The sequence below is a fragment of the Athene noctua genome, chromosome 1 (assembly GCF_965140245.1).
Source record: "Athene noctua chromosome 1, bAthNoc1.hap1.1, whole genome shotgun sequence".
Classification (NCBI taxonomy): domain Eukaryota; kingdom Metazoa; phylum Chordata; class Aves; order Strigiformes; family Strigidae; genus Athene; species Athene noctua.
Genome location: NC_134037.1, coordinates 4277936 through 4305061, shown reverse-complemented (window position 1 = coordinate 4305061; position 27126 = coordinate 4277936). Strand labels below are relative to the sequence as shown.

At 40.0% G+C, this 27126-nt stretch overlaps 1 protein-coding gene across 1 annotated transcript in view; it reads right to left on the bottom strand.

Moving 5' to 3' along the window:
* Nucleotides 1-27126, bottom strand: part of MSRA (methionine sulfoxide reductase A) — a 290882-nt gene that overhangs the window by 73143 nt on the left and 190613 nt on the right. Inside the window, exon 5 of the mRNA XM_074895458.1 lies at nucleotides 20582-20688. Coding sequence (XP_074751559.1) covers nucleotides 20582-20688 — 107 coding nt within the window. The remainder of the gene's footprint in view (nucleotides 1-20581; nucleotides 20689-27126) is intronic.

Sequence of the window (27126 nt, the reverse complement as noted above, 5' to 3'; positions counted from 1 at the left end):
CCAAAATAAGCTTGGTCATCCCACAGAGCTTGTGACAGATGGCAATTCTAGCTCTATAATCAAAGCAATAATTAACCTAGTAGGGTTTTTTTGGTTGTGTTTGGTGTTTTGTTTTTTTTTTTTTTTAAATCAAACCACATTTGCAATACAGTTCTCCACATCAGGGATATGCTGAAATATTCAGTAGTGTTTTCAGATACACTGATCATCTGAATTAAATATGGTTACTGACGGGAAACCTCTGGTCCTGCAGGAGACACCATGGATTTACCAGTATCTGGGATTTATTTCAAGTGTTGATGTCTTTGGCAAAATGGAGCCTGAAATTGGAAATGAAGATCTGTTCAAAAGATCTAAACCCCCTATTGCTTCCATTCACAGACTATTTGGCAGTTTACTCCATGAATATAGCCCTTTTTAGACTATTCATTCAATATCTGTGAAGGGGCTAATTTCAGTATTTTACCTGTTTGTGACCTGCATTCACTCTAAATTCACTGGTGAAAATGAAATTGAAATCTATCGTGCGTTGGTGAATTGGTTGGCTAATCAGGAGATAGTGCCACTCCCGTCTGACAGCTGAAACACCCAAACTTTAAAATCAGGACTTTTTGTTCAGGTTAGCATGCATAGTTTGCGAGAATATTAGCACTCATTTTTATGAACAGTTTCTTGTTTATTGTCCAAGTTCACTTATCAGTTACCGAGGAGCTAAATGAACTTACATGCGTGAGACGTCGCTCCAAATTTTGGGGGTCTCTCTACCTCATCTTTTATCAGATTCACTTTTATGAACTTAATAGACATATGGGAATGGTAAAAAATAAAATAAAATATATATATAATATAAAGCAGGGATAGATTAATCAGTCATCATTAGCAAAGAGAAGAAGCCATCTTACATTGTGATTATTGCATAGAAAGAGATGTGTTGAGCTTTCTCCGCTCATGGTCATCACCTAGATGTTGCCAGTTCTGTGGTCAGTGTATGAGTTTTTCATGGTTAACTTTAAATAATGTATTTTATGATGATGTTGACAACCAGGCATTTGTAATTTGACTGGCTGTCAGTGTACGATCCCAGGAAATCTAGCTTTCTACCATCATCAGAGTACTCTTTGGCCACAGAACTTGCTTATTTTCTGTACATCACGTCTTTTCAGTACATCAGGCTTTGCAAGTTGTGACGTTACACAGAAAACTGTGAACAGTGGGACACACAAAACAGGTGTACCGTAGGGTCCAGGAAATTAAATATTGATGAACTAAGTAATGGTTCTCCCAATGAATCTACAGATTCATAAAGACAAGGCATGGGATGCAGTATAATGTCTTAATGCAGTCCCAGCTCTTTTAAAAGAGGGAAAAACTGAGGATAAATTAGTTCATAAAACTGTAGCACTTTGCACTGATAGGCCACAGGTCTGAAAAACCTTCTCCTGTGTTACAAATTCGGTTTGCTACCACTTGGAAGCTCGCATACATGCTTTCATGAACTTTGCAAGTACTGTCGCGTAAATCGTCAGATTTCTTACCCCCTCTATTCTGTTTGGGCAGCTGCTTCTGAACCCAGCTGCTCTCATGATTATAAAGCATCTAATTTCCAACCCAAAATGTAAAGATGGCCAATTTATACCCACCTGCGTTTGTGCTAACATTGTTCTTTACCTTAAACAGCTTTTTACAGCTTTTTCCCCTCTCCCTGATATTTACTCCTTTCCTATTTCTAGAAAAAAAATAATTCTTTTTTTGCTCAGCTTGTTTGCTAGATAACAAATCACAGTCTTTTCTTGTTTAACACTTCGGTGTTCCCTGATCATCCTGGCAAGACTCTTCGGCGTCTGTCCTGGATGAGTGACCAGAGTTGTACACATTACTGCAGAGGGGTCTGAACTAATGTCTTCCACATTATCATTAAGCTCCCCAGTTCCACAGAAAATAACTTGGCCTATAGATCCCAGATCTACCCGCCCTGTACCTCCCTGCTGCCTCACAGCGTCCCCCAGAAGTGTCCCCAGGTCCTACCTCTTGGTGCATTTGGAAATCTCCAACCACCAGAGAAGGTTACGGCACTGGTTTTGCTAAACATTTCCATCAATTTTCTCAACAGGCAAAATGACACCCATCTAAGTGAAGTGCATTATTTAAAACAACTGTGGAGACGAGTATTCCTTGATTTCACCGTGATCAAAGGCAACAGTGTAAGTATGCCCTTCTCATTCACAGAAGTAATTCTTGATGTGGAATGGCTTCATTCATACTGGAAAATAAAGCGTGCTGAATCATTCATTATTCATTGTGCAGTCCACAGGGCCGGCGGTGCAGCTGGGCTCACGTCCAAGCAACCAGACTCTCCTACTCCCAACGGTCTGGTCACACTGAAACAGCCTCTCGGGAACTGTCCTTTACCTCGCCACCCTCAGATCCCTCACGGGCACAGCTTTGGAGATCGTGAGACAAGGGTAAAACCACGCAAGCAACCACGCTAACAACGGAAGAGTGTGCACATCCACGGGGCAGCACTTGGACCCAGGCCATAACCACATTTAGCATACCATGAACGGTGTAGCTCTCACGTGGACCTGTAATAAAGAATAAAAGAGCCCAAGGAGAGAGCCCAAGCAAGGTGTTTAATTGTAGCTCACTCCCTGAGCCTGTTCTGGACAAACCTACAGCAGAGGTAGGTGTCTGCTTGTAAACTGGAGCTTGGATTCAGTGGCCCAGCCATAGATACCATGAACTCCAGCTGCTGATCCAGAAGCGTGCAGGATTCCTGCAGGTCCTCCGACTCATCTAACAGACCCATACAAATGTCTCAGATATCCCAAAACATCTCAAATTGCACCAAGTGCTAAGTTAGGCAACCAAATTTTTACCCTACCATCTACTACAGAATTACCAGGCTGTGTTCAAGGTTTAGGAACCGGTGTAGGTCATCCAGGATGGCTCAGCCAGCTCCAAGAACAAGCATTTATTGTGGTTTTGTACAGAAAAAAAAAAAAAAAGGTTTCACTTTGAGGCAGCACAAAGAGGGAAGAATTCAGGAGAAGTCACACAGAAGGAAAGCCTGCGGGAAGGTGAGGGCTGAAATGTCACCAATAAAGACTTCACCAAAGGGGTAAAACTGGACTTTCTCCACTCAACGCACCATGTTTCAAAACCATGGTAGAAATGAAACCTTCTTATGGATATATATTTTGTGCTTTTATGCTCAGATACGGAATTATTTCATTTTTGTCTTTTCTACCATGGGCAAATTCCAAAAGTACAAGTTGAAATGGAAAAAAAAACCCACACAGTGGCATTTTACTGCAAGTTGCATTTTTATATTGAACCAGCAGCATTAGTAAACATGGCAGAGCTTTCTGAGGGGAAGATTTCACAGCCCCTCCGTGCTCTACCTCATTACCTTTTCATTTTGTTTTGTTTGCTTTTTTCTGTCAGTATAAACATGACGCATTGTCAGGTGTACAGCAGGTCAGGTGATGACATTTTTTAATGTTCACATAACAACCTGACCTCCTGCTCACATTCACTAAAAAGAAAATAAGGAAACCCCCTGTTTTAAGTTCTAAATGCTAACTAGGTTCTATATTTGATTTGTTTTTCCTTCCCAGCAACACTAATTTCAAATTGAACTGCTGACTCAATTAGTAAAATGTTGAAGTTGTTGAGACCCTGTATAATATTATGTCCCATTAACAAAAAGGAAGCCAGTAGTGGTTTTATGCCAGTAAGTAAATCCAGCACCAGCATTTTAATGGGCTACTTTAATTAAACAAATTAAATTAATGATGGCCTCTGCAGGATGATGAATTACACTATTTAATATATCATTGCTACGTGCTAATCCCTTTGAATATTATCTCCAAACATAGATCAATACATAGACACATAAGTCATAAACTGGCTGATCTCAAGGAAAAAAAAAACAAAAAAATACCACACAGAAAACAACAATCGGTGTAAAAGAAACATAAAAAAATGTAAATATAACAATGCTCCACCTACAATCAATACATCGTGGACTCTATACAATGATAAGGAAGAACCTTTGAGTAGGCATTATTCTAGTAGTAGTAGTATGAACTATATATATTGAGGCGGTAGCCAAGAAAGCAAATGGAAGTTGAGAACACGAGCATGGTGCCATGCATGTAAAATGAAAGCCATGCCGGGCCCGAGGAACTGATATCAGTATATAACTTATAACCTGAATAAATCAGGTGTCTGCACAATTGGAAGCAGCCCTCGGACTTTCAGGTTTTGTTGTTTGTCTTACATCCTTATTGATCATAATCAGTTTATTTCCAGCACCTACATTTTAGGAAGAGATCTTCACCTCCTCCAAGTAACTGCTCAGGCTGCATCCCCCTCTCCTGACGTGGCATCTCCTACAAGCAGAATTCATATTCCACCTCTCCAAAGTGGACCAGAGGGTCTATGACTGCTCAGGGCCAAATACTGGAAAACGTAGGATGATCTCAGCTCCCGAAGAAATCAGTTACCATCAAAGTCAGGGCAACGAACAGCACCGTTACAGGATAGTTGGCCATTTGAGAGAAACCAGGAGCCATCTACAGTGGGTGCCCTCGGTAAGTGAGGGGGAGGACTCAGAGAACTTTCACATCTTTTAGAGATATTTAACTTTTTTTTTTTTTTTTTTTTTTTTCACAGCTACCTTTAGAAGGACAGTGTGGAATTTAGCAAAGCAATTGACCTCTAGGCAACTCAAGGGATTCAAGTCAGATGCTTACTCAGTTTAAAAAGCAATGAAGCTTCTCACTGCTGGCTGCTCTTAGACAAAAAGAAAAAAGAAAAGCAGTTTATAAGGATGACTATTAATAAAAAATAGAAACGAGATGTCCTTAAAGATGTGAGACTAGGATGGGATTTCCAAGCCACTGGAAGAGGCTTTACACAACAGATGGGAACAGGAGCAAGACTAAGGGCAGAACAGGCATCCAAGCAGCACTTTAAAATGGGGTTATAACCATAGATAAAGGAGACTGGTAAAAGGTCTTCCTCTTCTTTTGGCATAATTTTCTGTGATATCTTTTTTTTCCTAATAGAGCCTAATTTGTGTTATTTTAGAACAGCACCAGAGCGCCACAGACAACAGTCTGCAACCAAGTTTTAGAGAACGTATCATGGCATTGACAGCTACTTAAAACAGACTGAGGGGGATATGGTATCTGGCCCACTGATAAAGACTCAGGGAAAGATTATATGGGATTAAGTGGGAATAACTGACAAAATGGAAAAGATGCAAGATACACACGCAGCTAGATAATACAACCACACAAAGTATAGCAGGCATGCCGGAAGATGCAAAATATTGTTCAGACAAGACAAAACACTTGGCCTTAGCTTCCTGAAATTCTGAGCGTTAAAGAAAATGGAACAAAAAAAGAAAAAAAAAAAAGATTTTTCAAAGAAAAGGAATAAAAGAAGCACGGACATGAAAAGGACTTGTTCATCTGCTATAAAAAAAGACCATTCGGAGTTCTCTAAAGAACCTCCAACACTAACTTTACCCACCAAGCTAGTAGCTTTCTCTCTGTAGACGTGTCAAAGCCCAATATTATCCATGAACTCACACACCAACACTGGCACGTGGTGCCAGGTACAGGGAACAGGAGAGATATTAAGCTCCGACAATCTTTCCTCTCCCATTTTCCAAATTAATATTAATTTTACTAGAGAATCCAAACTCCTACAGGCTTAGTGTCCCACATACGAACTGTTCTAAAATAAATACATCTTTGTAATGGTATAACATGATAACATTGGCTCTGAAAACAAGATGTTTCATAGCAGCAATGCCCCACGAGCCATGACATTGCGACGTGAATGACAATCCTCACGGGTTTTTCAACCAAGAAACACAAATCAGATTCTGATTCCATTACATAGGGAATTTTTTAAAAATGAAGACATGGGCTCTGTATTTTATTGAATTCACTGTAGCTGAAGTGAGCCAGCTCAGAATCCCGGTGTTTATACCTGGGGGGACAGAGGAGCAAAGAAGCTACAGATGATACAGCAGGATGATAATTCAGGCCTCAATGAATTCAGAGCTAGAACAAATCAAAGAAGAACTGTGTTTAAAATAAAATTTTAAAAAAAACAACAAAACACCAAGCTACAGGTATAGATTGTGAACTGGCATTATCCTCTCTTGTTTAAGAAATGACATGGTAATTCTAATGACAAACTATGTTATAAATAGACACTTAATTATAATATCTTAGGTCTGGCATCTGCTTTTTCACCATCTGAAAGGCAGAAGCCGAGGACCGTTTTCTGTAAAACTGGAGGCCTAAACAAGACAAAAGGAAACATAGGGTGAAGTTCAACTAAACCCACAATCTGCTATTCACATCCTCCACTTGACTATTGTCCTTCTGCCACTTCACACTGGAGAAGGAAGCAAATGCCCCTGGCCCCGGCCACCCCAGCAGTCACCGGCCATGGGAGCGACCTACTCTGGGGGCAACGTCTCCAAACACATCCCAGGCCACTGGCTGAGGGCAAACAGCCATTGTGCACCTGAATCCAGCCACTTTGGGCTTTTTCTTCCTCTTCTCTCCACCCGGGTCCACTGGCTACAGCAGCTACCATAGAAACCAAAGCGCTGCTCTGCAGCACACGGAGCAGATGTCACGCCAAGTAAGATGAATGCGATGTGGCGGGGAGGGGGGGGGTGGGGGGGTGGATGCAAGAGGAGGAGGAGGAGGGAAAGCAGCATCACACGTTCAGAATTAAATGTTCCCACCAGAGGGAGTGAGTCATTTTTTGAAGTAAGTGCAAAGCTGCAATATTTTTTTTGCCTACGCTCTCAACGCGCATCCGCAAACACGGACGTACAAATAAATGTGCTTTCATCTCTTTTGCACAGGTGCTCGAGTCACCCGTGCTCTGCTCTCTAATGAAAGCTGTGATTTTCTCGTGATGCTAAATTAATGCCTGACCTAAAACAACTATCTGAGCCAGAACTGTGCTGTCATTTCCAAAATGCCCTGTAAAGCTTTTTCCCCTCCCTCTCCTTCCAGGATAGTGCAGAAATATGACACTGTATAAAGTCAATTTATATTAGACAGGCATTTTACAGCAAAAAGTTACTCCATTTTTAAGACTAAGAAGCCATAATTCAGTCGTGCATCGCATTTTAACTCAAAGTAAAAGACAGCAGCAACCAGCCTGGAGCAGTGTTTGATTTTCTCTAATCTTACCGTTTGAAATTAATATCTTTGCCTCAAGTTTTGTTTTGGATTTTTTAATTCAGAAAAGGCTGTTCTTAATATTACAATCTTTTTTCCAACATAAGCGTTACACCCCCTTCTTCCTATCCTCGGTATGTCTCGTACGTATCTAATTCACTGCGCCTAATGCACCTTCTTGATGTATTTGTTGAAACGTTATCTTGTAATGAAATCAGGGGAGGCAGAAAGTCATATTCTTTCTCTTTGCAAAATGAGAATTAGATTCCATTGATTACTGCGGTCTCTATCCAGTGTCAAGCACTGAGTGTGACAACGGTGAAGAGTTCCCTCTGAAAGGTGCTGAGCGTTTATCATGTCTGTGGGTATTAATGCAGCTGAAGATGCTCAGCAAGTTCAGGACACAAAACCATGAACTCTCATGGGCCTTCAACATCTCTGCACCTGCAAGTGGACCTGTACACACAGAGTGATCCTCCCCTGTGGATGCCAATGAAGATTTCCACTCCAAGATGGAAGGATAATTTACAAATAAATTGGATGAACCATTTGCCAAGCCCTCCTTCAGCTGGACTGTGTGATGAATTCACAATTATACACAGCAACGGCAGCAGAAAACAATGCCTCAAAAATGATGTCTACTTCTCTAGTCTGTATATATTTAAATGATGGGCCATCACGTATGAGTGTCCCTCCCAAAATTCACTTGGTAAATAATATTCATACAGGTAATGCGCATCTTCCTCTTCTCCGTAGCAAAATAGAAATTCCACCGAATCCCTTGTTGTCATCATTTACAAGCACCACCAGAACAATTCAGCTTTATCTGATTTATGAAGCAGTCCTCTGTGGTTTACACAAATGTGGACAAACAACTTTAGGACACTCAAATGACAAGAAACCTGATGGTTTGTGTTGCACACAAAGAGAAAGAAAACAAGCTCTTGCATTTCTTGCCATTGCAGACGTGCGGCGAGGCCACCAGAGGGCAATGAAACAAATCAGGTTTTCCTCCAGCCCTGTTAAATCCCCTAATTTCGCATTGAAGGTTTTTCCTATAATAATATATCATGGGATAATGGGGAAATTTATTTCCTATGATTGTTGGCACATAAAATACCAACCACGTATATATAACGGCAAGAAGAGTTGGATGAAAAAATAATCATCCAAGATATAATTAGCTGATTGAGATAAAAATAAAAAATACTACAGAAAGTAAAATGAGGGACATGATATTAAAAGTGCACATTGGTGTGTGTATGTGGAGCAGAAGAGATGCTACAATCCCTCACTGGAATTTTCTAACTCCTCTTTTTTCAGAATTTTTCTTGGGTGTTTTCAGCTCCATGAAACTTAACCTTTTGGGCTGAAAGTTGCCATCGAATTGTACTTGCTGAAGACAATTAATTTTCCAAATTTTCTAGGATAGCTCTTCAGCCATTTCTGAGAAATATAGCCAGGGAAAACAATGTCTTTTCCATATTAAAAAAATTAAATAAATAATATCTGGGACACTTTCTTTAAGGAATGCAAAAATTGAGCCTTGAAGTTTGCAGTTGGGAGTCCTTCAGCATGAAGAACTGGCTAAGTAAGTCAAAGCTGTCTAATTTTTCACCTTTTTAGAAAAATGTAGTTTTCACACAGTCAGTGGATGGTTAGTATTGAATATTCTAAAAGAGAGAACGAGCACTGGTTTCCTGCAGCACTTCAAAAGGGACAAGTAAGACAACAGACGCAACACTCTGCCAATTTGTACTTAGTTAAAAACAAAAACAAACAAAAAAATGAAACGACATTCAAATGGTAAGGAATATAATTAGTGCCAATCAACATGTTTTTGTAGAAAACAGGTCAAAGAGAAACCCAACATCTTTCTTTGATGAAATTACAAGTTTAGCTGACAAAGGAAACTTTGTAGATACAATACAGTTAACACTTCATGTTTGATTTAATGCCATATAACTATTCTAATAAGGAAAGAAGTGCTACATGGTACCAATACAAAAAAAAAAAGTAACTGGAATAAGATGGACTTGCACCAGAATTGTTATGAAGCACAGTGATCAAGCATTAGAAATAATTATAAAATCAGTGCTGGTAAAACTGGAAGATCACGTGAAGGTCAGAGTTACAGCAAATGTTGGTAATGTTGGCACGCTCACACTCCACAGCTGAGGCCATTCTAACAGTTAAACCCCAAATTCTGCATATAGGAATGTGAAATGCAAAAATTTTACATCCAGGAACAAAGAATAAAGGCACATCTACAGAAACATGTGTATAAACAGCAGTGTGCCCAGGGAGGTAATCTGACCTTTATTTATGTCATTAAATTCATTCTGTGATATTGTATCCAGTTATGGTATGCACTTTTTCCCATTAAAAAAAAAAAAAAAAAAAAGCTGATCTTAAAAAATAAAAACTTCAAGAAAGTTGAAAACTGAATTTGAAGAAGCTGTTTGGTGAAAGTCACTGATATGAGGACGTTGATACATAAAGCTACAATTTCGACTACTCGCATTTCCTGTTAAAAAAATGATTAGTTGAATAATATTGACTATTCTCTTGAAGAGATGGTGCATCCATGGCTTTCACTGTCAGTTACCTGCTGTTACAAATATATACCTTCACCTAGTTTAAGCTTCTGGCTATGGGTCTTCATTATACCTTTCCCTACTAGCTTACAAAGTGCCTTTATGTGTAAAAGAGTTTTCCTTCTGTGAACACCTTAAATACAGTTCCTTTAAAAATTGAAAAAGACGTGGTTTAACTGAGTCACCTAAAAATAACCAAAGCAAAAGAGAAAGGAGCAGCCAGAATGGGAATATATTAACCTCAGTAAGTCACAGAAAGATGGTTGTTGGGGAAAGGTCAGGACCAAAAACAAGAGCAAAAAGTCCGGGGGGCTGGGAGACTGCGTCACTGAAGATGATTTCTCAGTCTTTGGTGACAATTTCTACAGTGACCCAGCTACACACCTACATGGTCCTGCAGTAGGAGGTATCTTGGGATGCTTTAGGCAGCAGGAAGAAGGAATATATTTTGTTCACCTTGATATATTGGGTAGTTAGATTTACTTTTAGACCTTGAGACCTAATGGCATGTAATAAACATCAGCTAGAAAAAAATACAAGCTTATCTTTGTCTGCAAAGAGAAAGAAAATAGATTTTTTCAGAAACATAGGCCTGAGGAAGAAAGTGGAACATCTGAAGACTGGGAAAAATGTGGAACTAGGTAGAACGGGATGTGGGGCAAGGTCAAAGGATAGAAGATCCTGGAAAGCAAAAGAGACAGGAAACAATGTGGGGAAGAAATAAACCACAAATAAAAGCTGAAATAAGCTTGGGAGTGGGAAAACGACGAGAGAAAGGCAGAAGAAGTGATTTTTCTGCATCATCTTAGAGGAGAGCTGTAATGTGGGCTTTGCTTGATCTTGCTTGTCAGCACTGCATGGTGTGAATGCAGAGAGTCATCTAGCTGGTACTTCACCAGTAAGGCTCGCAAGCCCTGCAGCATAAGATGACAAAAGTACTAGCTACAGAGCCTCTGAATAAAAATCAAAGTCATAGAAGCAGAGATTCCTGAACTGAAATTTTTGTAAAATAGGACTGAACTCCGGCAAATCCCATCCGTCCGTGTCCTCAGACACATGCAAATATTTAGGGATAGCAGCATCACTCCAGCACGGTTCCTCGTTTGTGTTTTACAGCAGCTCTTAATAAAATATCTTTATATATTCCCCTATATGCCTGTGTACAAATGATTTATATACAGGCTTAAGCCCATTGATACGCCACTGAGAAAATACTTACGTTAGTATCTGTTGTAAATCCATGCTATCTTGGGAATTATGGCTATGCAGTAACACAAAGAGAAACGTCCTGGCTTTTCCTAGCTGGGTTGGTTTTAACATTTGCAATCTTACAAAGCTCTAGCACAAGACTGATAATACACTCGATGGTATTGCCCATCAACCAAAAAGCCCATTCTGACCTCTCTTTGCAATCTAGCCCTTCCTGACATCAGTACACAGCCTGGATCTAAAAGAGAAAAAAAAAAAAAAAAAAGATTAGTCTAAGTGATCTATGGAAGTCAATAAAGGAGAAAAAAAGATCTTGATGCAAAAAGATCACAAGATCAAAACACACATGACAATGTTGCTTGCTAAAGCATGCTCGGATTCTTCTTTCCAGGAAGTATTGACTTGTTTTCCCAAAAGCTGAGAGCTATATTTGACTGAGTGGCATACTTCAAACAGAAAATAACATACAGAATTCTCTGACAATTCGCTGAAAATTAAAGAAACCCCTAGGCCAGATTTTTATCTCAACCGAAATCCAAAAAGTAATTCCATCAATTCTACTGGTGTTGCTCTGGATTTGCAGCTGTACGGCTGATCTGCATCACTTCCTGTGAGAAAATCTTGAGAATTATTTCAGCAAACGCTAACATCAGTTAGAAGTTAACCTCCTCAGGGCATGACAAAAACCTCATCGGGGTATGACAATTGTTGATACATGCTGTAGTACCTCTGGTTATCAAATTGTTTGAACCAGAGCGCTTAAGTGGACACTCCTATGCCCATATTTAGATTCTCAAGCAGCATATTTTATAAACGCTGAGTATCTGTTGTTTCCATGCGTGAGCTTTGTGGAGCTCAGGACTTTTTTGAAGTACCATTATGTTCTTATATCTGTCTTGAAAAGCCCTGTTTCAGATACATTTTTGGCTTTATATTTTAGAGTTGGATAAACAGTGGAAAAGTGTTCCATAAGTACTTGCTTGAATTCTGGCTTAGGCACGCTTTTGTCACTGAGAAAACTTGAGGTTTGAATAGTGTTCTTTGGATCCTACAGCTTTACACTAAGGATAAACAAACTGTTTGGATAGCAGAAGTAACGCTCCCAGACTTCACCATGCTGAATAAAACACATGTGTCCTTTGGAAAAAAAAAAAAAAAAAAAAAAAAGGCTTTTTATTTCATTTTTTAATTTGTATGGAAACTATAAACGAGGCCAAACCCTCTGTCCCTCTCCGGATCAATGAGTCCCACTACAAGCCTCATCTTTCACCTGGACACGGACAGATTCAAAGGCCAGAGCAGAATTAAGATACAACATTCTCAACACATCTCGAGAGTCAACACAAACTCAAGATGATTTCTAAGTTTTCATTTCCTGGAAATTTTTGCTTAAGTCAGTTTTAAGGGCTATATTTAACACAAAGACAACAAGATCTGATACAGAACAGCAACAGCTAAGCATAAACATCTTTCCTTTGCCTTGACCTTCTTCTAGACTATTTTATCATGTCCTCACATAACTAATCTCTTAGTTAAACTAAGGTCTTTAAGAGCTTCCTTAAGAGAAGAAACTATATCCTGTTCCCTGTAAATCACTGTGTACACTTGAACCATCATTATTAATATCATTACCTAATTTATGCTCCTGACATTTAATATGCTTGTGAAACTTTTAGAGCGTTTTAACAGATGCATAATCAAGATCACGAAATTCAAAAGCCTGAACTAGAAGCCCTTCAGAATGATCCTAGATGCTATTGAATCGAACACATTTAGAGGTTGATGCAAAGGTATTTAGCTTCAGGGCGTTGGCATCACTACAGATTCCACTATGCTGCCTTATCACCGGTATGACCCAGGAGATCTGTGCCCACCTGGAGTGGCAGCTGGAGGCCAGGTCAAATAGTGTAGGACATCTCAAATGGCACTAGACTCCTGTAGGCAAGTCAGCCCTTTAAACCATCATCTTCTGGATCAGCATGGAAATCTGCCCTGAAGATTAAGAATTCATCTGCCTAAGTATATGAAAACTTGACGTCTAAGACAAATTTAGGATGTTTTTACATTACTGACAAGCTGAACAGAGCAAGCAATACAAAGCAGGAAACATTTTATTTACAACCCATTCTTGGAGTCAAATCTATTTGATATTTACATTAGTTTATTGTAGGGCAATTTCTAATATTAGTTTAAATGTCCAATATCAGCGTTAGCTTGAAGCACCGGCTTCACATTCACAGTACAATAAAGCAAATGGCTTCTTTGCTGAACTCCATGACCTCCCAGATGAAAAAATGATTGTAAAATAGAAAGTATGGTTTCATAATGTTGTTCATAGTTCTAACTTCAAATGCATGATTAGCTATATTTGCAGCAGTCAAAGGGCTAAGAGAAACACCCGGCCTTTGATCAAAAGAACAGCATATATGCAGAATCGAAAGCTAAAAAAAAAAAAATCTTGCTTTTCCAGCATTGACAAAAACAAGCAACATGTGCTGCTGCTGCATCCAGGGGAACAGAAATAGTATGCAATTAGTAGCATGCATAGGACGGTGGCACTTCTCTGCCTCAGTGAATTTTGAGGTGTCCATAGTCCTGTGCTTTCCAGGGATGCTCATTTGTGTTGTCATATGGACATATACATCCTGCGTATTTCATTGTTTCAGAATAAAGTCGTCTTGACAGTGATATCAGGATGTTTTTCCTCCCACAACGTGCGATGATTTGAGATGATACAGCACAAAAAATGTAGGAAAATTTATTAAGAAAGGAATGCCAGATGAACAATAATATCGACCGAACTCTGATGTTGTACGTTACGGATGCAAAGAAGACCACAGGGCACTGATCGTGTCTATGATAACGGAATTCCCTATCAAAAAGGCAGAAACAGAAAGAGCAGAGAATCACAAAACTTTACAAATGCCTCATATTGATGCATTTCAGCATAAATTCAACCAAGAATGCACAAGCGGGTTGTTAATCAGCATTGACAATAGGACAGGTCATCTCACAGATATATTTATTCTAAAAAAACTCCAACAAGCCAACTACAGTATGCTAAGTTCATGCCATTAAAGCTTTTATCTTGTTGCCACTGTCATCAAGAAATGCTGTCAAAAGTGTGCATTAGTTTGGAGAAAGCTTTATGCTGCAAAGTGACCAGATTTTATTGGAATGACAAAGAAGTTAAATTTTTCTGCAGTTTACGGTAATGTGAAGAGTTAGAAACTGTTCACACAAAACCTCCTCATCCATAGCTGAACGCAGCCTTCTCAGAGGGAAGAACATAAAAAGGGTATCTCTGTAACACAGATGAGTGATTACAAAATAAATAATGGCTTAGCTTATCAGATCAGGTTTGCTTATTTTCATAAGAACTACCAGCATCAGTCAGGAATCAAGTAGCTACTATTCACATTAGAGTGAAGCAAAGATAATTCGATCCGTAAAGCTCTGAAATAGACATAATTTGAAGAGGTGTAAGCAGGTGTTATTTTTTTTATCAACTCTATTGTATCGCTTTAATAACAACAACCTAGTTTTTAAAAGAGCTATTTAAACTTTTCCCAGCCAAAAAGCACGTGAAAAACTGTCTCCCAGCCAAAGCATGTTCTAAACTCACACAGCACGTTACATAAACCCACAGCTGAACGGTGGAAAGCCCCTCCACAAGTCCACTTCGTGCAATTAAAACTCAGAATGATGAATGTTGATCCCATAGGTCTGTAAATAGCCTTTCCTCCAGCCTTGACAAATCCAACCCTGAGCCCTTCATTTCTTTGCACATTGCTGCTCCAAAGCTCACTGCAGCGGTCAGGAAACTCCAGCTTTTAAATGTCTTTTCCGTGATACCAAATATAACAAACACTCTTGTTTTTGCAGCTGAGGGTTTTGCTGGTTTGTTCCCACATCATCATCCCACAGCGAGCTCACGGAAGTTGCACGGTATCTGTCAGGCTGTTGAGCTGCAGAGACTGTTGCCTTTTCTGCTGGCCAGGTCTAACTCAGTGTTACCCTTATCCTGCAGAATGAATCCACCCATCACAACCTGGGTTGTAGCTGGTGAGGTACCTGAGCTTTCATTACAGTCACGAGAGATCAGGGTGTATCTAAGATCAGCTGCTTAAATCTAGGCACTTGGAGCTACTTGAGGTGCCATGGGTGCCTCAGAGATCTACACAGGCCAGTCCCTAAGGGGTATCTGTGTGTTGTAGAGGGGCAGGTGGAGGTTGGCTGAGATATGCTAGAGCTTCCCCGACACCACTAGGTGTGAGCAACTGAATCCAGCCCTGGGCATGTGCCCCATGGCTGAGCACACACTCCATGGTGGGTAAATGTGAACTCCCAGGTCAGTGGTTAGTTGAGTCCTTCGGAGCATAGTGCTGCTCATGCAAGCACTTCACGGGGAAATAAGGGACCTGCACCCACTGGCCAGCAGCTGGTTTTCAGCTCTCGGCTAAGACATGGTATCTGACTATCCCACTACAGAGGAACTTCATGAAAATTACCAAAACCAGTCTCAGTTGTGTTCCCAGACCTCCTGTCAGCAAGTTGAGGATCAGGAGTGCTGTCATCTAACTGTAGTCACACTGAAAGTTGGCCATTGCAAATGAATAGCACTGTGTACCCACACCGTGCAAAATAATATTCATCCCCAGGCTTCCCATGGTCATCCATAATTTATCATGTAACTGTTCAAGGCTTTAAAACTTTAAAAAAACAACAAAACAAAACACACACCCCTCCCCATGCCCCCAAATCACTGTAAAACTCATGCAAAACAAAATAACAGAAACAAAACAAGAGGAAAAACCTGCTTCAGGTTCAGATTCTCCAACACCTACATCTGTGAAACCAGACAGTACATCTGACGTTACCGGTTGAAGGATTCCCTTCTCAGCTGCATGTGAGTAAATATGCAATAAAGCACATGGGTAAAACTAATCCATTGTAACAAATATATTAGGTCCTGTGGAGTTACACAAATAGGGAATTTAGTCCAGCATATTGATCTTGTTGCTTGATTCCAAAAGACATTTTAGATGTTTGGTCAAACTCATGTTCTTCAGGCCAAGCCTTTTGTTAAATTAACAGAAAATTATGTTTGACAAAATGCAAAGAAAAATTACTATTTGACTAATTCAAAGATAGTTCGGTCATTTAACTGAGAATCTTCAGACATTCACAGAAACATATTTGCTATGACTGCAGCGTGAAAGTCTCTCCTCTGAGCACTCTTGAAGATCTCCAGAAAGTCTAAACACCTACAGTTTTATAGGTGCCAACATTTCCACAAAGAGACTGTTCTCTGGCCTAACAGATTGTCCAATGGTTTAGTTTCAATTGCCTTTTTATATGTACACTAAACTTTAATTTTTAAATTTAATCTCTTCACCTCTACTTACAATAATTTTTGAAGTTCTTAAACATACTTCCAGGCCCCAAAGCAAGCAATTAGCATTGCTGCTTCCTTTTTTTTTTTTTCTTTGTAATTCTGGCTTTGGTGCAGTTATTGTTTTATTTGATTTGTTTTCTCAATCTGTTGACCAGCTGGTTTAGACTTCAGAGAGGATTTCTAGCAGCACCACAATCTACTCCTGCAGAGAAGAGAATTCTAAGATTATAGCCCTACAGTCCAAATGATTAAAAAAAAGTATTATTACATTAATTGTAGTAAAGCTCCATCCATTTCTAAGTAAAAAAAAAGTTGCTTCTGTGCTTCATCTACATTTTCTATATGTTCAGTAAGAAACCACTCCATTCCAGCTCTCTAGACTTTAGTAAAGACCACATTTTTAATGTCTTCATAAAATCTCAACATTTCTATATTCCTGTCTCTTTGAGCACTTACTACTCTCTCCATATTACAAGAGCAAATGACAGCAACTCTCCCCACCAGTTTCTCTTGGCTATAACAAATCAGGAGTTTACTACCTGCTTACACCACCCGACGCCTCCATCAAGAGCTCAAGACTCAATTCATTCATAATTATTCACGGACAGGCCCTTTAGTTGCTTCGTGGAAGGATCTTCTCCTGCCAAATATTTGCTTTTGTAACAAAGTAATAGACCTGCACTTTGCTCTCCGTTCACAAAGTTTGTTGTCAGTGCTGCCCTACGTGAGCGTGCAGAGATATTGGCATTTGGGGGATGTTACTTTAATATAAGCCAAACATGGTGGGGGAAGACTCAGTGTATTCTTGGAGCCTGAAAACCCAGTGTTAGTGCTTGACCGATTCAGAAAAAAAAATAAATACAAACTTCTTCCCACCCTGATTTCACTATTTGGATTATTGCCTAGATAATTCATTTGAAAACCAAATCCACCCTAACAACTGTCTTGAAAATTGAGTAACCTCAAGTTCAACTGTATTAAAAAAACTTCAGCTTCAGGCAAAACTGATGGAACAGCTCATTCATAGTACTTTCACCAAGCCCTGGCCCTCATTTTATGTTTTTCTGATTACACTTACATTGTGCTACAATTTACCAGCAGCACTATTGTATTATAACATATATTACCACTACCCGACTCTGACTGTATGCATTCAGCTTCATCAACAGCTAAAGACGCATGGCTCAATGCATATTCATTGCTGTATCGCCATTTCTCAGCTGTTAAAACAGCTGCATGAATCAGCAACAAGTTTCACAACTTAAAATAGATGTAACCCTGCAGGATAGTTGGGCTCAACGCGCATTACGGTTCTCACTCCCAGGCTGGTAGGAGCTAGGGATGCAGTGCACTTAACTACAGTACTTCTCCACTCAAGCATGGCACTGCCCTGAAGGTGGAAGCTACATTAGCGTTTTGGCTTGGAGCAGAAGTGTGCTTTTGTAATAAAACTCCTGATTGTTGTCACTTATCGTGCTTTGGTTCACATCCCAGAGTGGTCTTAGAACGGATGAACCCAATTCCTTTTGATGGAGCTAGACCAGACATGCACCACTGACTTCCACCTGCTTGTGGCATGTGATTCAGAGGACCAAACTATAGCTACTGAAGAGAAAACCCTCTTGAACCTGACACAGTGTGGTCTGGGCCCTCAGTACAAATTATTTTGTTCTGCAGATCTGCTCCTCTCAGCCCATATTGCTTGCTAAATGTAGACACAGCTCTACACAGCTATCTGACTTCTAAGGAAGAGCTAGCACTTCAGGGCAGCCTGTCTTGGAGGCAGGAATTCATGGGATAAACCTTGGGGTTGGATGGTTTCTGTCCTCAGCAAACAGAACATTACGTTAACAACCCTACCTGTCTTTATGAAAAAGAAGTCATCTAGCAAACACGTGCTTTCCTGTTGGGAGGCCATTCTTAGCTCTCTTCCAGGGCCTCAGCTCAAAAAAAATAAAAAATCTTAGAGCACATGCACAATTATCCAGTGAACAATCAAACAAAGTGCATTTTGTTTTCATTCAGTTGCTGTGCCAAAAAGCTCTGAAGTCACTCATACGTGCTGCAGTTATTGTACTTCTATTTGCTAGTCCTTCCCCCATTCGCTGTACGCACCACTGCTTATCATGAAAAAAAAAATCAAGTGTTGTGCCATCCCCACGTTTTTATCTGTCACTATCAAGTGCATAGATGTTCATGCATCACTGCCAGAAGAGCTTTATATTTATTTTAAATTACTGCAATAATAAGGAAAGTGCTTGCATTGCATTTACATTAAAATAATGCAACGCAAAACATTTAATACGAAAAGGGATTCCTGAACATATTGTTTGCTCAGTATGTTTCCCACACAACCATTCTACTGCTACTGCAATACCACAGTAGATATTGTAGATATTGTTGTTAATAATACATAGAAACCACATATCCTCTAGGAATTTCAGTACATATTTGCTGTGTTTCCTTAGTTGGCAACATAGTCCCTTCCTTCCCCCTACTTCAGTGCAAAAACAAACTCTACATGTGATCACTTACAGAGTTGTGCCTAATTATATAAATGTACTAATTATACACACTTTTCAAATGGTGATAGACTTCAAAGTAGGTACATTTTAAATTGTGCCATTAAGAAAATCTATTTGATGATGGAAATTTCTGTAATATCATACTGCAATCTCCTACATCGTAATTTTGCTTTCAAGTCCGTATTAATTTGATGAGAAATAACAGCGGAGAATAATAGAGTTAGGAAAGCAAGCTGAAAGCTGTAAGATTTACAGTGTGATAACGGTCAGCAGATGCTAACAAAAAGATTAAAAACAATTTGGAAAAGCAATGGATCCAAGGTAAACAATTAGTAGAAAAAAAAAAAAATCTGCATGATAAATACGAATACCGAACCTTCAGAAACTACTCTGTTAACAAAGATAAACACCTGCAAGACTGACTTATCCCCATGTGTTCAGCTACTCATGAGAAAATATATATGTCATTGAACACTTAATTTACATGCACAGTTATCACACTGCTAGGAACGACTTGCAAATTAGTTCCTTGCAGTTCAGAGCATCTCTTTGCATGCAAACGAACGCCAACTGCATGTACCAACCAGCCCTACAAGTGCACACGTAGCTCAGTCCACCAACGTCGGGCAAACGTTTAGGAAAACCAAACTGCCACGCAAGACTTCACCTCCTTTTCGGACCTGGGTACGTGCCCCTGACTGCGATACCCTCACTCTTCAAAACACAGTTCTTTAACATTAGATATTCACCAAAACCCCTGGTTCTTCAACATCACGTGTTAGTGAAGCCATAGTATAAGTGAAAGGTGATATTCTTTTAGCACTACTTCATAGTTACTCTGTCTATTGCCTTGATGCCCTAGGTTAGTAGTTTATTTCATGAAAGTTAAAAGAATTTATATATCTTGGCTGTAGAATCTAGATCTTACATTGACAAGACCGTTAGGCAGATCAGACAGCAATTACAATGCAGCAACACTATAGGACACTAATCCCTCTGCCTTTAGTTAAATAATAGCTTATGTGGCAGTGAAGAGACAGAATCCATCTTCACTGAAAATAGGACTGTGTATAGAAAGTGAAATGTTCGATCTTCCCTCACACAAATCCTAGTGTCAAAACAAATAGTCTTACTAAGTCACGGGCTGTCACATTTAATCAAAGACATTTATGGAATGCCTTGATAGAAGCATCTTATAAGCAGCAGATGGGTGATCCTGAGTTACCAAGCTCAAATATTGATCAGGACTTTCCCCCAGCGTTCAAGAACTCTTTGGGTCTGAGATTTTGGGTACGCTCTTCAGAGAATGGGGTCCAGATATGCTTGAGTAGCTTTAAGATCAAAGGCTTCTGCTCTGGCATACCCACATTAAAAAAAGTCTCTAGAAGAGAGTAAAAATATCTCTGCACAAGTAACTATTTTTCTTTCTGCATAGTTATAAAATGACTCACAGACAAAAAAAAAACATTCATAAAAGTTAGAATTTAAAGCAAATATGAGTATTGGAATGAGGAGCTCCAGCAGCAACATGGAAACAATGCCCAGCACAAGAAGTGATTCTGTGCAAACTGGTGATGTCTTTGACCTCTGCTCATACATGAAGTAAGTCCATGCCCTGCCCAAAGTTACCTTTTGATATTCTTCCTTAGATCTCAAGGCAGCTTCCATCTGTTCCTGAGAAAACGTGTAGATGGCTGAGCGATACTGTGTGCCAAAGTCATTACCTTGTCTCATTCCTGGGGAGAGAGAAAACACAGCACACCATGAGGATCATCCTCTCTACCCGACTGTGCTGCAGGTGTAAGTTCAACAAACCTCAATTCAGGAGGTTCCGTACACCTGGGTTAGCACAGTCTCTTATGGGCACACTCAGTAGATAGTTTTAGGAAGTCCAAGCCTTTCTTTGGTTAAATAGTCCTGAAGACATTCAGCACTGATATCTCATTTTAAATGACATGCAAATGAAATTTAAGCATTTTACATTTTGGTACATCACACAGTAGTCAAATACAGATGTAAAACCTTAAATAATCAAGCTGCAGTTACTGTAATCAAGGTACTCTTAAAATACTTGTTTTGAACCATGCAAATGGTTACAAAAAAAAGTTGATTTTACCGAGTGCTTAAAAATTTTCTTGTGTTAGAGGAGTACATCTTAAAGGGAGAAATGTTCAAAATACCCTTAAAGTTAACTTGCTATTCTCCTCTATTCACAAAGCAATAATCTTGCTAAAAGACCACTATGCAGGTACTGGTGAATTAATTCTGAATTGATCCATTCCCACCATCATCACCACTAGTTATGGAGTGAAGGAATGAGTCTTACAAAGCTCCCAAATCTGAGCTCCGAAGAGGACTCCAATAAAAAAGTATGTTAAGGAGAGGTTTGGAGAAAGCCTGGCTGCATTAGTACTGTTATAGAGTGAGCAGTGCTTAGGAACCACAATCCTTTCATGATATTCTGAGTTTGGGAGAAGTAGAAAGCAAAGGTATATATGTATTATCTACTAAATTCTATTTGCAACCTATATGTGGACAATATGGATGGTAAAAGTATGTAATACTGTTTATTTGTAACATTATGAAAACAAAACCCTAGTCATACACACTCAGTAATTCCTTGAAATTACACCGTATATGGGTACTTTGGGTACAAGGATTAGCCCCTTTACTGCTGATCTACGTAATGCCTTCGAAAGACTAGTTGTATGAAATTGCTCATGTACAACTTCTGAAAATACGAGTTGAATTCTACTTACAAACCAAGCACAAACATAGGCTGGGCAAAGAATGGATTGAGAGCAGCCCCGAGGAGGATGACTTGGGGGTATTGGTTGACATCACCCAGCAATGTGCACTCACAGCCCAGAGAGCCAACTGTGTCCTGGGCTGCACCCAGAGCAGGGTGGGCAGCAGGGCCGGGGGGGGATTCTCCCCCTCTGCTCCGCTCTGTGAGACCCCCCTGCAGGGCTGGGTCCAGCTCTGGGGCACCAACAGCAGAAGGACACGGACCTGCTCCAGCGGGGCCAGAGGAGGCCACGGAGATGCTGGGGGGGCTGGAGCCCCCCTGTGAGGACAGGCTGGGAGAGTTGGGGGTTCAGCTGGAGAAGAGAAGGCTCCGGGGAGACCTTAGAGCGGCCCCCCAGGGCTGAAAGGGGCTGCAGGAAAGGGGGGAGGGACTCTGGATCAGGGGTGTAGCGATAGAATGAGGGGTAATGGTTTTAAACTGACAGAGGGGAGATTTAGACGAGATCTAAGGAAGAAGTTGTTCCCTGTGAGGGGGGTGAGGCCCTGGCACAGGCTGCCCAGAGAAGCTGTGGCTGCCCCCTCCCTGGAAGGGTTCAAGGCCAGGTTGGATGGGGCTTTGGGCAACCTGGGCTGGTGGAAGGTGGCCCTGTCAATGGCAGGGGATAGGAATTAAATGATCTTTAAGGTCTCTTCCAACCCAAACCACTCTATGATTCTGTGACTCTGAAATAATGGCCCAAAGCAGAGAGATTACTATCCCCTTAGGCGACCAGCCCAGATACGGTTTGGCACTACGCAGCCCTAGGCAGCCACACTGGCCACAGGCACTGCTGCCTCTCCTCACTATCCACTCCCGTTCCTTCGGGCAGCAATACTGCAAGCCAGCTTTGCTGTAGATCACTCCATAAAGTCAAACAACAATCTTAGAGAGGAGCTTCAGCATTAAAAATAATCTGGAGGTGCAGTTTTGCAGTTTTTGTCTTTCATACATTTTTCCCAAGTTTGCATTCAAGAACATAACTTTTTGCTTTGCTGTTATAAAATGTATTAATTTGGGGGTTTATCTGGTGTTGTATAAGAACTTGGGTGAGTGAAAATCTGGAGTTTCTAAGCCAGACTCAGAAGCAGACTCCTCTCAAATGCCTACAAGCCAAGACAAACTGGGAAAATCAGGATTTTTCTTCTGACTGCCACCAGACACCAGAAGCCCCTTTGAAGATCACCATCAACTCTCAGGACTATAGAGATGAAATGGAAAAAAAAAAACCAACTGATACCCCCCTGGCAAAGGGCAGAGGGTAGAGAAAGAGCCTGTGATACCCAGGGGGGAGAAAGATGCTACCAACATCATACTACTCATTAAAACATGTAACTTTTATCCCTCTTGTACTTTCCAAGGAAACAGAAAAACGGTTTAATGGATAGTACAATAAACAAATGAAATCTGGCTGAAATATTTATGAACGAAAAGATGCAGAAATAGTCGAAAAGATGCAGAAATAGTCGAAAAGATGCATTTGGACAAAAACTCCATTCAGTGGCAAACAGTGTACATGAGAGAACATGATTCCCAAAAACGTTACGCTTTTTTTTTTGATGATGATTTGGGTTACTTTTTAACTGCTAAAATGTTACATCATTACATATAGCAACAATGTTCTTCATCAATATTTAGTAGCGTGGTCCGCAAGGCAGAGAATATTTTGCTCATTTCTTTGCAAGTTATGCTCTTGTAAAGCCAGTGCTGCTGAATAGTCAGGCATAAAATGAATAGAGGCCAGTAAAGCATTAGTTTTGCCAGGATATGTTAATGCTGATTGATGTCTGAGCTTAAGCATTAGCATTCTACAAATCTATTTATTGCTTAACAAACTACTTAACAACCGGCTAGGGAGTAGATTACAAAAATCTCTATAAACGGAGGATCACTATATACTATGCCAGTTGCTAACATGCGTTTCAAGAGCGTGAGTTTAGCATGAGCTCATGTGCTCGGTGCTCTGAGTGAGAACTTAAACAAGATTATTTAATATATGCATGTGCCACCATTACATAGTAATAGGGAAGCGGTCAGCTTAATTAATTTATTGAAGAGAAGGTTAAGAGAACTGACTCTGATTTACAAATACGTATATAGAGAAATAACCTGAGAAATAAGGCTCTTTAGTCTTGCCAAAAATCACTTAACTAAGTAGAGCAATTGAAAGCCAAAGTACACAAACTCCAGATGGGAAATAAGGCAACGTTCAAACAGCGAAGAGCATTTCTGACTGGAACAATGCAACTAAAGCCACATCCCTTTCTTGAGGGCTTCACGTCAAGGATATGTTTTTCCCCAAAGATATACCAAAGCTCAAAGAGCTGTACAAGGTCCGTGATGAAATCATAAAGTTAAGGAGGAGGTCAGACTGTGCAATAATAATGGCCCCTCCTAGCACTCGAGTGTTGGCTGGCACTGTTAAACCATCCACTAGCTATGAAGAACACTGAACAGGTACTGTAAGTATTAAAGCTACTCTTTGAAGTAATGTGATCAATCATCTAAGCTAAAATGTCATTTATTTTTACTTGTTAATTAAATCAATTTGTACCTAAGTCTCCCACAATAAGTAGCTAATACGTTATCTAAGCCACAAAGACTACAAGATAATAAAACCAAATAAATTCCATGTGTACAGCCAGTTGCCACTGTTGCTATTGTTATTTGTAGTAACTCACATGTAAAAACCTACTTCAAGGGTCCATAACTGATTTTTTAAAACCCTCTGGCAAGTCTTACTTATTGAGATTCACTGACTCAATGAGTGGCAAACAAGGCAAGAAATTCAATTTACTAAATAAGTGTGGTAGGATGACTGAGCTTAACAACCTTGTCTTTGTCTGAAAGAGAGTCTACTAAATAAAAAATTACCTCTGCCTGGCTATCTAAAAATTCCAAAATGTCATCTGTAGTTAGCTTTCCATTTGTGAAATGTCTTTCTTATTTTGTCTATCATGACATTCTGTCTGTGTGTGTAAATGTAACACCACAATTATACACATTAAGTTTCAGATAAGAATGAAAAAATATAAATAACTAATTTAATAAAGATGGTAAACATAGTGGAAGATAATTGTGTACTGCTAAATCAAAAGCCATTCTTACAATGGATTGTCAACATTGCTGCCATTGATTCTAGCTACACTGTAGACACCGAGAAGTTCTCTGTCGAGACAACAAACCAACCTCTGACCTTCTGTGCACCAAAACAGTTCCACTGAAGTCAAGAAATATGTTCTAAGTTTATAATAATACAACTGAAACCACAAATAAACTCTACAGGCTTCAAGTTAATCACCTTGCCTACTGGGTCCCAGGTAATTAAAGAGAACAAACACATTTGTTAAACACCCTTCAAACCCAGTATCTACTGCAAACTGATCAGATGTTACAAAAACATTGAGACATAGAAGTGCTTTGAATCATCACAATTTTTGTTTCATTTCATAGAAAAATGAACAAAGCTCTTGATGTTAGGGATTGGATGGAATAAAGCAATATTTATTATCACTAATGGATGCATTTCAGGATCAGATTTCCCACAAAAATTCTCTACAAAGACTAAGACATTTGCACTCTAGGAGAAGAAAGTTATTATTTTCAGCTGTGTCAAATTCCCAGTTTTAAGAGATACATATGATTTCGCTTTAATTTCAAATCAAACCAGTGAATCGGGTTTGTCTAAATCTTCACTACTGGAAGGAGGAATAATTCCTACAGAACATCAGCTTTACATCTTCAGAGCAGCTGGAACTTCTAGGCAGGAAAATGCTGACTCCTACAACTGTTCTGCAAGATGGCTTAAAGTCACTCTCTGTGCAAAGCCTGACAATTTACGGATAGAATTTAGGGGAAAAACCAGGAGATAACTCTTTTCTTCAAGGATATAATGTATGTGGAAATCTGTCAGTAGGGTCTGAACCTCCTTTTCATTCTAGGCTGAGATGATAACCAGGTTGCTTTGTAAAGATGTTAACAAAATATTTGAGAAACCAGGTCTCCGACAGGAAGAAAGAAATTCACCAACTCTCTCAGAAACTTTGCAATAATAGAATGAAATAACACAGAAAAAGCCTTCTCTGCAACTGTAATGACCAGCAGATCCACTTTGAGTGATCTGAAGCCCATTTCTCTCCAATGGGTAGTTTGAAGAAAAGTTTCCTGAGGCCTGAAAGCAAAACACCATCTTATATGTAGCATCAGACCTGGTCCACTTCATCACAAAGCACACCCAGAGGACTTGTTCCCACTGCTGATCTGAATCTCTGTAACTACAGACAACCAGGCAGAGTTTCAAGGTTCACCCAATGTCCCTGCTGTGATGCAGAGGAAGCCAAAGTCTAGGTGATTTACGTGATTTGTATCTGGTGTAAGAAGGCTCAGAGCAGAGGCAAGACCCTGAGCTTCACATCAGGTCCTTCAGGATCCTGACAATAGAACCCCCTTGGCCAGCCCAGGGTTTGCAAGATCACCCCATTTCATCAGGCTGTACTTTTCTAACATCAGTGGTGCAAGACAGGCAAATATCAGTCTCCCTGACCAGGTGACTGGCAACACATCCAACAGTAACAGGAACAAATACACCCTGGAGCCAAAAGGCTGGGATGTGCTGTTGATGCCCGAGACAAAGAAAATCAGCTGCTATGCTGAGAACAGCCATAAAGTCTCTTGTCAAAGAGATGTGTAGATAGGAAAGCTGATTTCAGAACTGATAGAAAAGCATAAAATTTGCACCTCTCTGGCAAGAGACAAAAATACATGGTTTTGGATACAGCTGCACAGTGCCAAAGAGTGTAAGCCCAAAGCCTGTGTGAGCACTGGCCAGTCCTTGTAAGCTCTTGTCTCTGGAGAACCAGCGAGGATGAGGGCATCTGGAGCTCTAAATGTGTTTAGATCTTGGGCATGAATCAGATTTAGGAATTTCACTTTGGCTGACCAAAGCACTTCAGTGGTTCTCAGCCTGGACCACTCTGGAGAACATAAAAATTCCTCACTCTGCCAGAAGAGACCAGAACACCAATTAATCAAAAAAAATGCCCTCAAGAGCTAAGCACTTGCTCTAACTTAAATGAAACAGGAATTTGTAGCCACAGGATGGTAGATGGAGAGAAGAGGGAGCTGTGATGCTCTCTCAGATCCTGCAAAAGGAATGAGTCACAGGTTGAGATTGCCATACGATACAAACACACTGCCATTACAAAAAGTGTTTAGTTGCCAAAATGTAGATAACTGTCAAAGAAATATCTCTAAAAAGCCCTCTTACCAACACTCTGATATCTTCTGATGCACCTGGGTGGCAATGACTTACTTTCCATCTCCCCCGTATTCTTTAGCATCAGAGTAGTAAATACCAGCTCTTCTTTGATTTGAATGACTAGAACACATG